Source organism: Rhinoderma darwinii, chromosome 1 (assembly GCF_050947455.1).
Source record: "Rhinoderma darwinii isolate aRhiDar2 chromosome 1, aRhiDar2.hap1, whole genome shotgun sequence".
NCBI classification, from domain to species: Eukaryota; Metazoa; Chordata; class Amphibia; order Anura; family Rhinodermatidae; genus Rhinoderma; species Rhinoderma darwinii.
The window spans coordinates 651,472,936-651,488,405 of NC_134687.1; the positions used below are offsets into that span (position 1 = coordinate 651,472,936).

Below are 15,470 nucleotides of genomic sequence, written 5' to 3' on the forward strand. Positions count from 1 at the left end.
TATGTCCTTCATACATCTCTCATTCTTTGCACTTCTAAGCTCCGCCCCCAGATGCAGCGGTCACGTGATCTTTATATTGTTACATGTCCTTCATCCACCACGTCTCTCCACTGATAAGCTCCGTCCCTCCTGCCCTTGTCACGTGGTGTTGACGTCATCACAGGTCCTTCATCTATTTCCATGTATGAGGTAGAGAGCAGCGCTGGTCGGGTGTTCTCTCTGTTATCAGTCACCCCGGTATGAGTGTATACAGAGAGCTGTCAATCATTGAGTGACCCCGCCCACTGGACTCCTAGCCAGGATTTAACCCCTCCATTGCCCATCTCTTTGGGGTAAGTTGTTATTTCTGGTCTTTGTAGTGGTCGGATGTTTTGTGGGACGAGTCGTATTTTGTAATGACATAATATTCACTACATACAACTTATTCACTGACTTTGATACAATTCTTGTTAATGTCGTTCACCGTGCGGTTTAAGGGAATGTTCACACGTAGCGAATACGACCCACAACACGCAAGGAAATCTCCCCGAATATTCACCCCAAATGGTGGACGTATAATCCTCCCGAATATCTACTACAGAAATACAACAAGGCCGATCCTCACCTCTCCCATCGTTACCATAGCAACATGACCCTGCTCTTCCGGCTGTGTCTAGGTGACCGCTATAATGACGTAACCTCTCCAGCCTGTGATTGGCTGCAGGGGTCACTTGATGCCTTCTTTTTTATATATATATTTATATATATATATATATATATATGTAACCTGCAGCGTTGCTGTGAACACGCGGTGGAGCCGCAGAGGATTCTGGGAACAATGTCGTTTTTTTCGCGGAACTAGACTTTCCCATTGAACTTAATGGGGAAATTCTGCAACAAATGCGCAGCGAATCCACGGTATAAATCCGATATCCTGCGTGCTTATAATCCGCACCGCAGGTTAACCCCTTAACCACCAGGACAGTTTCTATTCCCTCCCCTCCCTGTCTTCTCAGATCTATAACTGTCTTGCTTTTCTGACAGTTCAGCGGTGTGAGGGTTAGATTCTGCGGGACGAGTTGTAGATTTTCAGGACGTCCTATAAAGTATCACATAATGTCACTGCAACCTCAAAACTTCTATGTGGGGGAAGATTTGAAAATCTGTGATTTCCTCCAATGTATTTTTTTTGGGTAAAAACATCCTGATAACTTTATTCTTCCGTTAATACGATTACGGAGATAGCAAATTTCTATCGTTTTTCATGATGTGCGACATTTACAAAGAAAAAACGTAATTCTTAAAAAAAAAATGTTTTGTGTCACCAAATTCTCAGAGCCAGGACTTTTTTTTTATTTTTCAGTCGATGGAACGGAGTGGGGGATGGATGTTTTTTGTGGGACAAACTGTACCATGTCTTGTGAGATGTGAGCAATGTCTCCCCAGTATCCACCATGTGTCAGGTTGTCTCTATGTGGAGAACAGGGGACCCCCGACTCGCCTGGTGAGGTGATGACTACATCCAGGTGGAGAATGAATGAAGAGGTGACCACACGTGTGCACGACTCTCTCCATTCACTTGTATAGGAGTTCCAGAAACAGGCGAGCACGGCCAGAGGTGGAGCCGCATCTATCAGACATTTCTGGGATATCCTGGGGAGAAATGTCCGTGTTGGGAATACCCCTTTATTCCATGTGGTGACGGCTCTGAGAAGATGTTTCTCTCAATGATCAATAAGTGAGGTTCTGTGTGTCACACATGATGTTGTCGTCTGTATGATTTCCATCTTCTCCTTTCTTCATAAAGACGTTTGCAGTACTAGATCCTCCAGTTCCTGCAGTTTTCTCATCTTCTCCTCCACAACGTTCCTTCTCCTGAATGACCCACCAAGGATGGACAAGGACAGGGATGAGATGAGCAGAAGAATATTAGACTTCACCTTGGAGATCATCTACATGTTGAGCGGAGAGGTAAACTTTTCTACATTATAGAACAAGTCCCACATAGGGAAGGGACAATACATAATAGGAAGTAATAGGAAGAATCCAGTGTCCTGTATAACAACGTCCAGACCTTCCAAGTGACGTCAAGAAGCCCACAGCAGAAAAGCTGAAGATCAGCCACCAATATGGCCAGTTATGTGTCATGTCACCACTGCAGCAATAGTAATGTTGTAGAGCAATGAGAATGACAAGTAACCAGGAGGATCAGGATGACATCTATATAGAAACATAGAAGATGATGGCAGGAGGAGAGAACATGGTCCATCTAGTCCCCCCAATATTATTTCCTTTTTAGTTTTGGCCTCGTTCTATTTCCTCAATGTCTTTTTGTAGGTGAGGTCTCCAGTATTACAGATGTGGGGTCACTAGAACTCTATACAGCGGGGTCACAATCTCCCTCTTGCTACTGAGGGGAGATTACTGTGTTCAGTTCTCTAAGTGTCTCTCTTTATACACAGGAGTACAAAATAGTGAAGAAGACATTGGGTGACTGTATGACTCCCATCATCCATGAGCTATGGTTGGGCGATTATGATTTAAATCAAAATCACGATTATATGAACATGTAACCGCAATTACGGTTAATGGACAATTTTTAGGCCACATCCCCTTTTGCATGCCATGCCATTGGATATAGATCCCCTTAGCCAGCTGTATATAATACATCCCCCGACACCGCCCCTCACACAATATAATGCCCCCATAGCTGCCCCCACACAGTATAATATTCTCATACAGCACCAATAATGCCTAATAAAAACATTAATATACATACTTGCCTAACCCCATTGCAAAGACGAGTGGAGGAAATCCCTCTGCTCCTCTGGTTTGTGTTGCTCTGCGTATTAATAAATATTTAAAAAAATCAAATGTTAAAAAAAGTATTTATTTAGCATCATAAGATACATTTTATTGCCCCGACATTACATAAAAATAAAAAAACTACACATATTAGGTGAATGGGATAAAAAATAAACAAAACAAAGCGTGCTGAAAATCGCTTTTTCATATATTTTAGCTGCAAAAATAAATTAGGTAACTTGTAACTTTTTTCAACCACGAAAACTCGCAAAAAAAATATTTAAAATTCTCCCGCATTATATAAGGCTTCATACACCGTATGTGTATGAGGCCTTGTTTTATGCGGGAGAATTTTTAATGCGAGGCAAAAATGAAAAAATATATATCTGGTCATTAAGGCCTTTTTATGCCTTGTCTCTTTATACACAGGAGTACAAAATAGTGAAGAAGACATTGGGTGACTGTATAACTCCCATCATCCATGAGTCAGGAGGATGGAGCAGTAGTCAGAGCCCCATTACAGAGCCTCCCCCTCACTCCCGGATACATGAGAAGAAGATCTTAGAACTGATCTACAAGATGACTGAGCTGCTGACTGGAGAGGTGACACTGCTGGGAATGCTGGGAAATTCTACAGTAACAGCACTGGAGGTGTCTGGGTGATGACTGTATCATTGTGTGTGTCAGGTTCCTATAAGGTGTCAGGATGTCACTGTCTATTTCTCCATGGAGGAGTGGGAGTATCTAGAAGGACACAAGGATCTGTACGAGGAGTTCATGATGGAGAACTACCGGCCGCGCACATCACAAGGTGAGAAGAGACAGATATGTGTTTGGCATTACTGTGGGCACAGGCTGGACTGGCGGCCATGTTGAAGTCTTAATAGCGTCATGTGCAGTACATATACACGTGTGTACATTGACATGTAATGTAGGAGCTCCACAACTTTGTCTCTACACATCACGTTAAATCCTTACGTTTCCTGTATACTTCCAATAAATCCAGAGCGATCCACTCACCAGACAGATTATAAAAAAGTGTCCTTTGGTACAAATGAAGCCAAGAGCAATACACTGTACGAGCGCAGTAAAGCGAGGTGTACCGTCCTCGGCTTCATGTGTCTAACTCTCTGACCCATCGAGTCATGGACTCCACAAGACCTCTGAAGGTTCCTGTGGTATCTAGTCCCATGACCTTAGCAGAATATCCTCCAAGTCCTGTAAGTTGTGAGGTGCGGCCTCCATGGATCGGACTTGTTTTTCCTCAGGTCAAGGAAACAATTTTATACTACGGCAGTGCAGGGAGCCATTGACACCCGACCATCTACTCTGGTCTCAACTTTAAGCCTGCGGCTTTCAAGGCACAGGGACCTCGACACCGGTAGTGAGAACCTCAACTTTGTAATTTCGGCTCTGATCAGTAAACATAGAAGTGAAGAGAGGTGTCTGATATATAGACCGATATACAGTAGTCATGTATTCAGTCACTTTGTGTCTCCTACAGATGGATCCATTAGGATAAATCCACCAGAGAGATGTCCCAGTACTCTGTATTCCCAGGACTGTCCAGAGGAAAATCACAATGTCCCAGAGAATCATCAGGTAGATGAAGCTGAGCCCTATACCAGATCTATATAGGGGGGGGGGTGTGGAGCTTTTTGGTCCTGCGGTCATAGATGTGGTCATAGATTTTGGTCGTTTCGTATGTTGATCTGTTAGATTCTTCGCACTCTCTGCTGTATTGTACTGAATTGTTACATATGTGAAATCAGGGGGAAGATCTGACTAATAATAAAGTGGAGGATGAAGAAGAAGAAGAGCGGGTGAGGGGCGATCACCCGTGTAACAGTGAAGTGGAGGAGGAAATTCCAGGAAGTGTTACCACAGGTCAGTAATAATGAATGTAGAAAGTGAATTGGGAGGTGGAGTTCCTCCTTAGTTCTACATTACAGTAACACTTCAGACAATGTGTTATACATAGTGCAGGACCAGAGGAAGCTGTGACTGCACATAGAAGTTCTCTACAAGGTGTTATATGACTCCTGTCATGCACTAGGCTTTGTATCAGATTTTGAGGAGCGCCAGCTATGGTTGGGCGATTATGATTTAAATCAAAATCACGATTATATGAACATGTAACCGCAATTACGGTTAATGGACAATTTTTAGGCCACATCTCCTTTTGCATGCCACGCCATTGGATATAGATCCCCTTAGCCAGCTGTATATAATACATCCCCCGACACCGCCCCTCACACAATATAATGCCCCCATAGCTGCCCCCACACAGTATAATATTCTCATACAGCACCAATAATGCCTAATAAAAACATTAATATACATACTTGCCTAACCCCATTGCAAAGACGAGTGGAGGAAATCCCTCTGCTCCTCTGGTTTGTGTTGCTCTGCGTATTAATAAATATTTAAAACAATCAAATGTTAAAAAAAGTATTTATTTAGCATCATAAGATACATTTTATTGCCCCGACATTACATAAAAATAAAAAAACTACACATATTAGGTGAATGGGATAAAAAATAAACAAAACAAAGCGTGCTGAAAATCGCTTTTTCATATATTTTAGCTGCAAAAATAAATTAGGTAACTTGTAACTTTTTTCAACCACGAAAACTCGCAAAAAAAATATTTAAAATTCTCCCGCATTATATAAGGCTTCATACACCGTATGTGTATGAGGCCTTGTTTTATGCGGAAGAATTTTTAATGCGAGGCAAAAATGAAAAAAATATATATCTGGTCATTAAGGCCTTTTTATGCCTTGTCATTAAGGGGTTGAAGGCCCCATGTTGTAATGCCTGTTATACCTTCGATATATCTTAACCCCTTCCCGCTGCAGCCATTTTTCAGTTTTTTATTTGATTTTTCTCCCCACCCGGCCATAACTTTAATTTTCCGCCGATATAGCCGTATGAGGGCTTGATTTTGTGGCGTTGTAGTTTGAACGGCCCCATTTATTGAACCAAATAATAGTACAACTGGGAAACTGGAAAAAATGTTTTGTTCACCGTGCGGTAAAAACAACATGTTCTCTTTAGTCTATGGGACAATACGATTACGGTGATAATAAATTGATATCTTTTTTTTATATATATATATATATATATTATATATATATATATATATATATATATATTTTACTACTTTAAAAAAAAAAACTGAGTATTTTGAAGACTTTATTTTGCTGTGTTTTATTTCTTTTTAGTAGTCTCCCTAGGGGTTTTGCCGATCGTCTGATCGACTGTGTTTTTTACCGCCTACTATTTAAGCCCTGCCAAAGAGCAGAAAGATGGCAGACCTCATTAGGCCCCTAGGCTGCTATGACAACCATCGGCATCGCGGATGGGGAGAGGTGGTGAAGGGGTCCCCTTCCCCCTTTTTCTAACGGGTTAGATGTCTCTATTGAATGTAGCATCTAAGGGTTAAACGAGTGGGATCGGACTTAACTCTGGTCCCTCTCGTTGCAATGAAGTGTGGGCCGTGATATGCAGCGAATCGCACTAAAACAAGGTCTTTAAATATCCTTGTAGTCTTGGGGTGTATGGAGACATTGCGGTTGAGTTGCAGTTGAAACCACACCCAAAAAATGCTTTAAAAAAATACGTATGCGTTTTGCAATTTACTCCGGTTTTCTATGCGGGTCACAATTGAGCACAGCATCTAAGGGGTTAAATTGGTGTAATCAAAATGCGTATTGCACAACAGACACCCGCTGAGTATGGAGCGCGCTCAGCCCATGAGCGTGCCCCATACCTCCCTTTAACGCTTCTCTCGTATTAGTCCAAAAATTTTACGTCCCTGGAAAACCCCTTTTAATATGAGTCTGGGGATAAGAATTGAGAAACTATTAGAAAACACACAAGATCCCCATGACAACTCTGCGCACAAGTCACAAACGGACATGTTGTCTTCAGGAAATTTCTGTAGTACCTTAGGCTTCAATAACAAGCAATCAGATCTCCGCTGTAATCTACTGTTCACTAAATAGCTATTTTGGAACGTCTGCTTTATATGGACACTAACTTTTCAAACAACTTATGGTAATCTAATAGTATACCTGATACATATCAACTTTGTCATTTACTTATGGTTAAAATTTCGACGTTTTATCCTCTAAACTTTTATGTGAAGTTAGGGCCACTGGGTGAGAGACACATGGACGCTGCTGCTTATCGAAGTCTATGGAGAGGCTAGGGGAAGCAGGAGCATAAAGACATAAACACTGTTGCCAATAGAAGTGTTTGAAGGGGGAGGGGTAGAAGAAACAGAGAGAGGAGACATAGGCTGCTGGTAAGAGTTTTATATTTCACCCCAGTGCTGGATTTTCCGCTGCACTGCTCCTTACTGCTGTATAATATCCTCCATGCTGCTGCAGCTTCTAAGGGTGTGCTACAGAGAGATAGTGGACCACGATGGCTCTCTGCTCTGTGTGTGCAGTGCATACAAGACATGATAGCAGTTAGGCTCCACCCACTACCTCAGGGAAAACTGAAAATTATAGTTATAACTTGCAGAGGGAAGACTGCTAAACGAATGCCATATACAAGTCATGTAATGAGAAATAGTGATATTTCTCCTGCACGCATATATGGCAGATTATTATGAAAAGTCGTCCAAATTTTGGTACATTTTAAGAAATTTTCAAGTGGGTTGGTTTAACCCCTTAAAGACACGGCCAATTTTGGCCTTGAGGACAGAGCAATTTTTTTAGATTTCCCTCTTTGCATCTCAACGCTCATAACTCTTTTTAATTTTTTTTGGTACAAATACATTATCGTTTAATTTCTATAAATTTTTTATTTTGGCGAAAATGCAGAAAAAAAGCAGTTCTGCAGCGGTTTTAATATTTTTTTTTTTTACACCATACACCGATCATCATAAATAATGTTAAACATTTGTTGTACAGGTTGTTACGGTCGTGGCGATACCAAATATGTCTATATTTCATGTTTTGGGACTTATATTTTAAAAAGTTTATTTATTATTTAAAAAAATGTGTTTCTGTGTATTTTTTTTACTTTTTATTTATTTATCATAAAAAAATTTTTTTTACATTCATTTAACTTTTTTTTTAATCCCATAATGGGATTTATCATTTTGATTTTTATTTTGTAACTGTAATGTACTGGCATAGATCTATATGCCCGTACATTAGCCTGTGTACTGATTGTACACAGGCAGTTGTTAGGGCATACCTCAGTATGCCCTAACAACAAGAAATATGTTCAGACAGCCCTGGGGTCCTTCAATGGACCCTGGGCTGTCTGGCCATATGAGTTGTGGGCTTTGATCGCGTCACAGTTATCTTCTGTGACGCGATCAAAGTGCAGCCCCCTCTCCTTGAACGCCGCGATCAGCTTTCATCGCGGCGTTCAAAGGGTTAACGGCGGAGAGAAGATGTTTCTCTCCTCTCCGCTGTCAGAGCGGGGCCGTGGCTGTGTATTACAGCCGTTGCCCCGCTCTCGATCGCGCGCACAGACGGCTATCACACAGGACGAGAATTCTCGTCCTGTGTCGGCAACCAGTTAAAGATGTGGTGTGTTGTTTTTTTTCGTTTTTTTTTTATATTGGATTAAAAACCCCAGAACCTAACAGATTATTAGGAAGCACCTATTTTATCCAGTTGCTGACTTCCCATAGACTATAAACATCCTGGTGGTCCACACCAATGTCTGCAAGAACGTTTGAAAAGTCCAGCAGAGTTTCACATATACGCCTCTTCCGCTCCATCAGAGTTAAATATATCACAAAGACCAAATAAAAATAGGTCGGCAGAGGAAAAGAACAATAATTTGCTATTAAATTATCACATGGCTAAAACTAGAATGAGGCCACTTCATCAGGTCCACCTTATTAGTACTTGATAGGACCTTTTTTCCCTCTTGGAACAGCCTGAGTTGACTGCACTATTGAGTATCTCAAAACAAGGGAACCCTGTCACAACGGTGACAAACTGACACCTTTAGCAACGTTTCCGTCACCATTGTGATCAGAGGTGATGCGGGGGTTTCTGTTTGCCTTTCCATTAAGGGGTTATAGCGACGGAAACCCTCAGCGGAAGGGTAACACTGATGTGAACAGACCCTAAGTGTAATGATATTACAATGTACTGTAAACCTTTATTACAGATTCTGATTGATAACCTCACTCTGTCTATTCCACTACATCCTAAAGTACTTCTATAAAATTGAAATCTGGTGACTGATCAGCCATTAGGATATTCAGACCTCATTGTCATGTCCATGAATTTAGCCTGAGATGTGTGCTTTGTGTCATGACATATTATCTTCTTAAATGTAGACTGTGGCCAAGATTAGATTGTCTGTAGCATTATTAAGTTAAGTTGTATGTCAAATTAGTATTGAAGGGCCAAATGTGTTGGCAGAAGACCGGCTTCATTGCCAGACAAAGTTCCTGCTTTTCAAAAAAAAAAATTATCAAGTCAATTTTATAAAAGTGGAGGACTGGGTGTAGTGTTAAACAAAGCGTTTATAAGGCTAGAATCATACATATAGTTTTTGAGGCAGGTTTTTGAGCTGAAACCAGGAGTGGATTCAAAAGGCACGGCTAAAACTTCTACGTCTTGCTTGATCCCCCTTCTGGCTTTGGCTCAGATCACTGCATGTGTGTTTCCAGCCTGATATAAATGTTATGAGTTTGTCAACTTATGTGTTTTGAAACAAAATCATAAATTGCATTTTTAATCCTAACAGAAAATCCCAGTAAGAAGTCTGAGGGAAATTTCATGTTCTCGATAAATGATAAAGTAGAAGATGAAGATATCATGCAGCAGTCTTCAGGAGAAAACCTCATTACCCTTAATGTACATCCAGGACTTCACAGTACAGATTTATCATATAATTCCCCAAATCACGAGGAGCAGTCTCCTGACCAATCACAGATTGTTACCCCAAGTACAGCTCAGAAAGCGGGTAAAAGATTTAAATGTGGTAAACGGGTCACAAAAAACTCAGGTCTTTGTACAAACAGAAGAATTCAAACAGGAGAGAAGCCGTATTCATGTTCAGAATGTGGAAAATGTTTTGCACATAAAAAACTTCTTGTTAGACATGAGAGAATTCACACAGGAGAGAAGCCATATTCATGTTCAGAATGTGGGAAATGTTTTACAGATAAATCACATCTTGTTATACATGAGAGAAGTCACACAGGCGTGAAGCCGTATTCATGTTCAGAATGTGGGAAATGTTTTGCACATAAATCGCATTTTGTTACACATGAGAGAATTCACACAGGAGAGAAACCATATTCATGTTCGGAATGTGGGAAATGTTTTACAGATAAATCAAGTCTTGTTAGACATGAGAGAATTCACGAAAGAGAGAAGCCATATTCATGTTCAGAATGTTTGAAATGTTTTACAGATAAATCACATCTTGTTATACATGAGAGAAGTCACACCGGGGAGAAGCCGTATTCATGTTCAGAATGTGGGAAATGTTTTACAGACAAATCACATCTTGTTATACATGAGAGAATTCACACAAGAGAGAAACCATATTCATGTTCAGAATGTGGGAAATGTTTTACAGATAAATCAAGTCTTGCTAGACATGAGAGAATTCACACAGGAGAGAAGCCGTATTCATGTTCAGAATGTGGGAAATGTTTTACAGATAAATCAAATCTAGTTACACATGAGAGGACTCACACAGGAGAGAAGCCGTATTCATGTTCAGAATGTGGGAAATGTTTTGCACATAAATCACGTCTTGTTACACATGAGAGAAGTTACACAGGAGAGAAGCCGTATTCATGTTCAGAATGTAGGAAATGTTATAAGAATAAATGCAAACTTAGGGCTCATCAGAGAAACTACACAGGAGAGAAGCCATTTTGATTTTCTTTATGTGGAAGATTTTTTAGAAAGAAATCAAATTTTGGAACTCCTCAGAGTAGAAACCATATTCTCATTTAGAGTGTGGGAAATGCTATAAGAGCAGAAAAAGATTTTAAACACATCAGATTATTCACAGACATTAAACAGCCAATAAGAGTGTTTGTTCATTTTTTTTTTGGGTGGAATTAGCCTGGATCTGCCAAACACTCAAATTATGGGTCAAATGTGACCGGGATCCATGATGGAAAAATATTGTGGATATAAGGAAGAAAAGAAGAGCCTTGTTTACTTACAAAGAAGAAGCTGAATTGTTACCATGAACCTTGCTCCTTATTACTGTATTCATAAATTCCCCCACACTGCAGGAGAATCCAGACTGACCGTAAGGACAATGTAAACTTTTTGTTTTTTGAAATATATCGACATTTTATATTTGACTTTCATTAAAACAGTATAAACAGATGAAAATTATGGAATTGAACCAAATAAAAATAAAAAACACTAAATTTAACTTTACAGTTGAATAAAATAAAAATTCAGGTTTTTTTTTCCATAATGTATTTATCACTACCTTAACCCCTTAAAGAGGCTGTCACCAGTTTATTCATTCCCTATTTCCTAACTAATCTAATAGGTGCTATGATGCTTATAACTACAGTGTGATTTTTTTTTTTCTTCAAATAGGAGGTGAATCTTTTCATTCCGGGCGGTGTAATGTTTTCTGTATAACGCTGTCCAATCAGCATACAGCTTCTCCTCCTTCCCTGCCCAGTAACACAGCGTAATCATATAGTATACAGCTTCTATAACTGACTGTGTGTTCAACTGACGATATCTCCGGTTGTTTCACAGCTAGAACTGCGATCCTGGTGTTATATAGAAGATTAGAATCTTCTCTTTCATATGCCCCAGAACAGCTGTTCACAACCCGAGATATGGCTGTTTTATGTGATTCTCCTTCCCTCCAGCCTCAGTCTCTCACACTGTGTGTAAAGCAGCTCCATGCTGATAGGACAGTGTCAGAGGCTGTTAGGCAGCTCCACCTCAGGATAATTGCTATGTTGATACCCACTTTTCTAATAAAGCCTCATTTACATATCTAGAAAAAAAGCTCATAACTTTTAAAATAAACTTTTTGGGACACAATTTTCACTAGCATGGTCCGTATGACAGCACCTATTAGATCAGATAGGAGATTGGGCATTACTAAACTAGTGACAGATCCTCTTTAATGACATGGCCAATTTTACTTTTTTCATTTTAGTTTTTTCATTTTAGTTTTTTCCTCCCTTCGTTCTAAAAGCCCAAACTTTTTTTAATTTTTCGTCGACCTATCCGTATGAGGACTTGTTTTTTTTATATATATTCTTTATTTAAGTTTTTCTTTTAAAACATAGGAAGAGAATGGTATGGAAAGAGAGTACAGAAAGGAAGGGAGGAGCATAAGGAGTTACAAGGTATGCATATACAATCTGTAATAAGAGAATAAAGGGTAAACTAACAATTGTCTGCTGATAAGAGTTTGAGATGTAGAAAGGTATGGCTGATTTTGAACAAGCTAAAAAAAATTGTATATTTGAGAATTGACATCAAAATATTGCAGAATTATGAGTTCGAGAGGAGACAGATACCTCACTGGTCACAAAAGATTTTGATGACTTGTTTTTTGCAGGGACAAGTTGTAGTTTTTCATGGCACCATTCAATGTATTCAAAAACATATTTGTGGGATGAAATGAAAAAAAAATCTGTGATTGTGCCATCTCTTTGTGTGTTTCATTATTTCGGCGTTCATTGGGCCGTAAAAAGGACATGTTCACTTTATTCTATGGGTTGAAATGATTACGGTGATACTAAATTTGTTTTAAAAAAAAAAAATATTTAAAAAATATATATTTTGTTTTATTCTGAGGGTCATCACTTTTTTTTTATTTTGTTTCGTCGATTGAGCCGTGTAGGAGCTTATGTTTTCGGGGCGAGCTGTAGTTTTTATTGGTACCATTTTGGGGTACTTGCAGCTTTTTGATGACTTTTTATTCTATATTTTTGGGTAGTTAAGGTGTGGGCGTTTTAAAAAAATTAGTTTTTTACAGTATTCATCAAGAAGGTTAATTAGCACCATATGGTAATAGTTCGGGCTTTTACGGACACGGCGATACCAGTTATGTTAACTTTTTAAATTATTTTAGCATTTCTTTAGAGAAAAAATAGGAAATTTTTTTTTCCACTAATAAAATCTTTATTCAACTTTTTTTACACATTTTTTTAGTCGCCCTAGGGGACTTGAACCAGCGATCGTTCGATAACTGGTGCAATACACTGCAATACTAACGTATTGAATACTAACGTATTGCAGTCTATTGTCATTTTTACATGCTTCTTTTAAGCCATGCCACAGGCAGGGCTTTACATAGGCAGAGTGAAGGCAGACATGGGGGCCTGTATTGACCGCAGAATTTGAGGAGTTAAACAGCCAGGAACAGCGCGATCACTGTCATTATACCCGGGCGTCAGCTCTAATACACAGTTGATACCCGCAGCCCGAAATTCACACCCTTATATGGTAGCGTTTGGCCACACGAGAATTTTGCGCTAATACTACAATATTTACTATCTAAATCTCGTGTCCATTCGTCACCTATGTGGGTATGGTTGTGGCTGCTGCTTTGTTTGGTCTTATCATCAGGGTATATTTACTTGCGGCAGATTTGTAGCAGAAATGTCAAAATCATTCCATACTTCTGAGTGGGGCTTTTTCTGCAGCATGCACACGGATTCTGAAAGCCCCATACAGATGATTGGGACAGCCACCTACATCTTTGAACCAAAACTGGAATCACACATGCAGTTTACCTAAAAATAAGTGCATCAAAAACTGCACCTCAAAGCCAGAAGTGCTTCATTTATATTTCCCATTTCCTTTTAATACACTCTTGGCTTTGGCTAAAAATACTGAATGTGTGATTCCAGCCTTAAGGCCCTTTTACACTGGGCGATTATCTGGCAGACAAGCGTTCATAGAGTATTCGTTACCGATAATTGCCCTGTGTAAACAGGGCAGCGATCAGCAGATGAACGAACAAACGCTCGATCATCTACTGATCGTATAGTTTTAAAAAAGTAAAATATTATCGTTGTCGGCAGCACATCTCCCTGTCTAAACGGAGACGTGCTGCCGGCGTGATAATTTATGGGGACAAGCGATTGGAGTAACAACCGCTCGTCCCCATACATAGCTCCCTGTGACAGGAGCAAACGAGTGCTGATCAATGATGTCTCGTTGATCGGCGCTCTCTGCACGTGCCGAATATCGGCATGTGTAAAAGTCCTTCAGAGAGGATCTAGGAGAAAAGTGTCTAATTTAAACCTCGGACGTTTGGTTTACCCTTTGTTATTGAAATGTGTGGTATCACCATGCCGAGATCCAGAGCGCTCTGAGGCCTTTAGAAAGGTTATCGATGTCTATGATTCAGGAAAGGGAAGATGGCCAAACTATTAGATGTCAATCATTCGACTGTCCAGAAAACCATCTACATGTGGAGATTTCCGACAACTGCCAAATGGTCAAGGCCAGTCTGTCTCAGTAAGATCAGCCTGAGAGCAGAACAAAAGATGCTGAGAGAAGTTTCTGAGAACCCCAGAATTTCTTTAAAGATCTACTGCAGATTTTGCCACTCTTGATGTCTTCCATTGCAAAAAAAGGCTTCAAAATGAAAACTACTTGGGGGTGTGCCAAAAAAACAAAACCTTAGCTATCCAGAAAAAACAGGGCAAGACTGCAATTTGCTCGTGAACACCTAGGCAAATAAGGGTATGTGCACACACACTAATTACGTCCGTAATTGACGGACGTATTTCGGCCGCAAGTCCCGGACCGAACAGTGCAGGGAGCCGGGCTCCTAGCATCATACTTATGTACGATGCTAGGAGTCTCTGCCTCGCTGCAGGACAACTGTCCCGTACTGTAATCATGTTTTCAGTACGGGACAGTTGTCCTGCAGCGAGGCAGAGACTCCTAGCATCGTACATAAGTATGATGCTAGGAGCCCGGCTCCCTGCACTGTGTTCGGTCCGGGACTTGCGGCCGAAATACGTCCGTCAATTACGGACGTAATTAGTGTGTGTGCACATACCCTAACATGACTTCTGGAACAGGCACTTAACAGCTCCGTGTGTCATCACATAGGATGGGCGGCTGCGTGCTTTTCGCGCTGCCACCATCATTATGACACTCCGTTTAGATGTTTGTAAACAGAAAAGCACGCAGTGCTTTTCTGTTTGCAAACATACTTTTGACTGCTGTTGCGTGATTTTCACGCACCCATTGACTTCAATGGGTACGTGATGCGCGAAATACGCAGAAATATAGGACCTGTCGTGAGTTTTACGCAGCGGACTCGCGCAAAAATCACTGACAGTCTGCACTTCCCCATAGACAAGCATAGGTCCGTGCGACACGCGTGAAAATCACGCGCGTTGCACGGACGTATTACACATTCGTCTAAATAAGCCCTAAAGTAGACTTAGTAACAATGCAATACCAGTAAACCCACCAAGGAATGCCCAAAAAAAGAAATGGAGGATTCTTGAATACTCAAGTGAAAGCCTAGTACTAATTACCATCAAGATGCTGGGGGAGATGTAAAACTGGTTGTGCATGCTCCACATGAAAGAGTAGGAAACAAAATCTCCCATATAAGAGACTAGTAGCCTGTAAAGCCTCATTCACATTTGCAAATTTTATACAGTATTTTGCATCAGTATTTGTTCCGCTCCCAGTTTTGGCTTACAAATACTGATGCAA

At 40.3% G+C, this 15,470-nt stretch overlaps 1 protein-coding gene across 1 annotated transcript in view; it reads left to right on the forward strand.

Moving 5' to 3' along the window:
* The window catches only part of LOC142663295 (uncharacterized), a 51,238-nt gene extending 36,765 nt beyond the window's left edge, over positions 1 to 14,473 (forward strand). Inside the window, exons 2-7 of the mRNA XM_075841907.1 lie at positions 1,787 to 1,950; positions 3,214 to 3,387; positions 3,472 to 3,595; positions 4,289 to 4,386; positions 4,557 to 4,671; positions 9,520 to 14,473. Coding sequence (XP_075698022.1) covers positions 1,873 to 1,950; positions 3,214 to 3,387; positions 3,472 to 3,595; positions 4,289 to 4,386; positions 4,557 to 4,671; positions 9,520 to 10,667 — 1,737 coding nt within the window. The 5' untranslated portion in view covers positions 1,787 to 1,872 and the 3' untranslated portion in view covers positions 10,668 to 14,473. The remainder of the gene's footprint in view (positions 1 to 1,786; positions 1,951 to 3,213; positions 3,388 to 3,471; positions 3,596 to 4,288; positions 4,387 to 4,556; positions 4,672 to 9,519) is intronic.
* Positions 14,474 to 15,470: the final 997 nt, after the last annotated feature.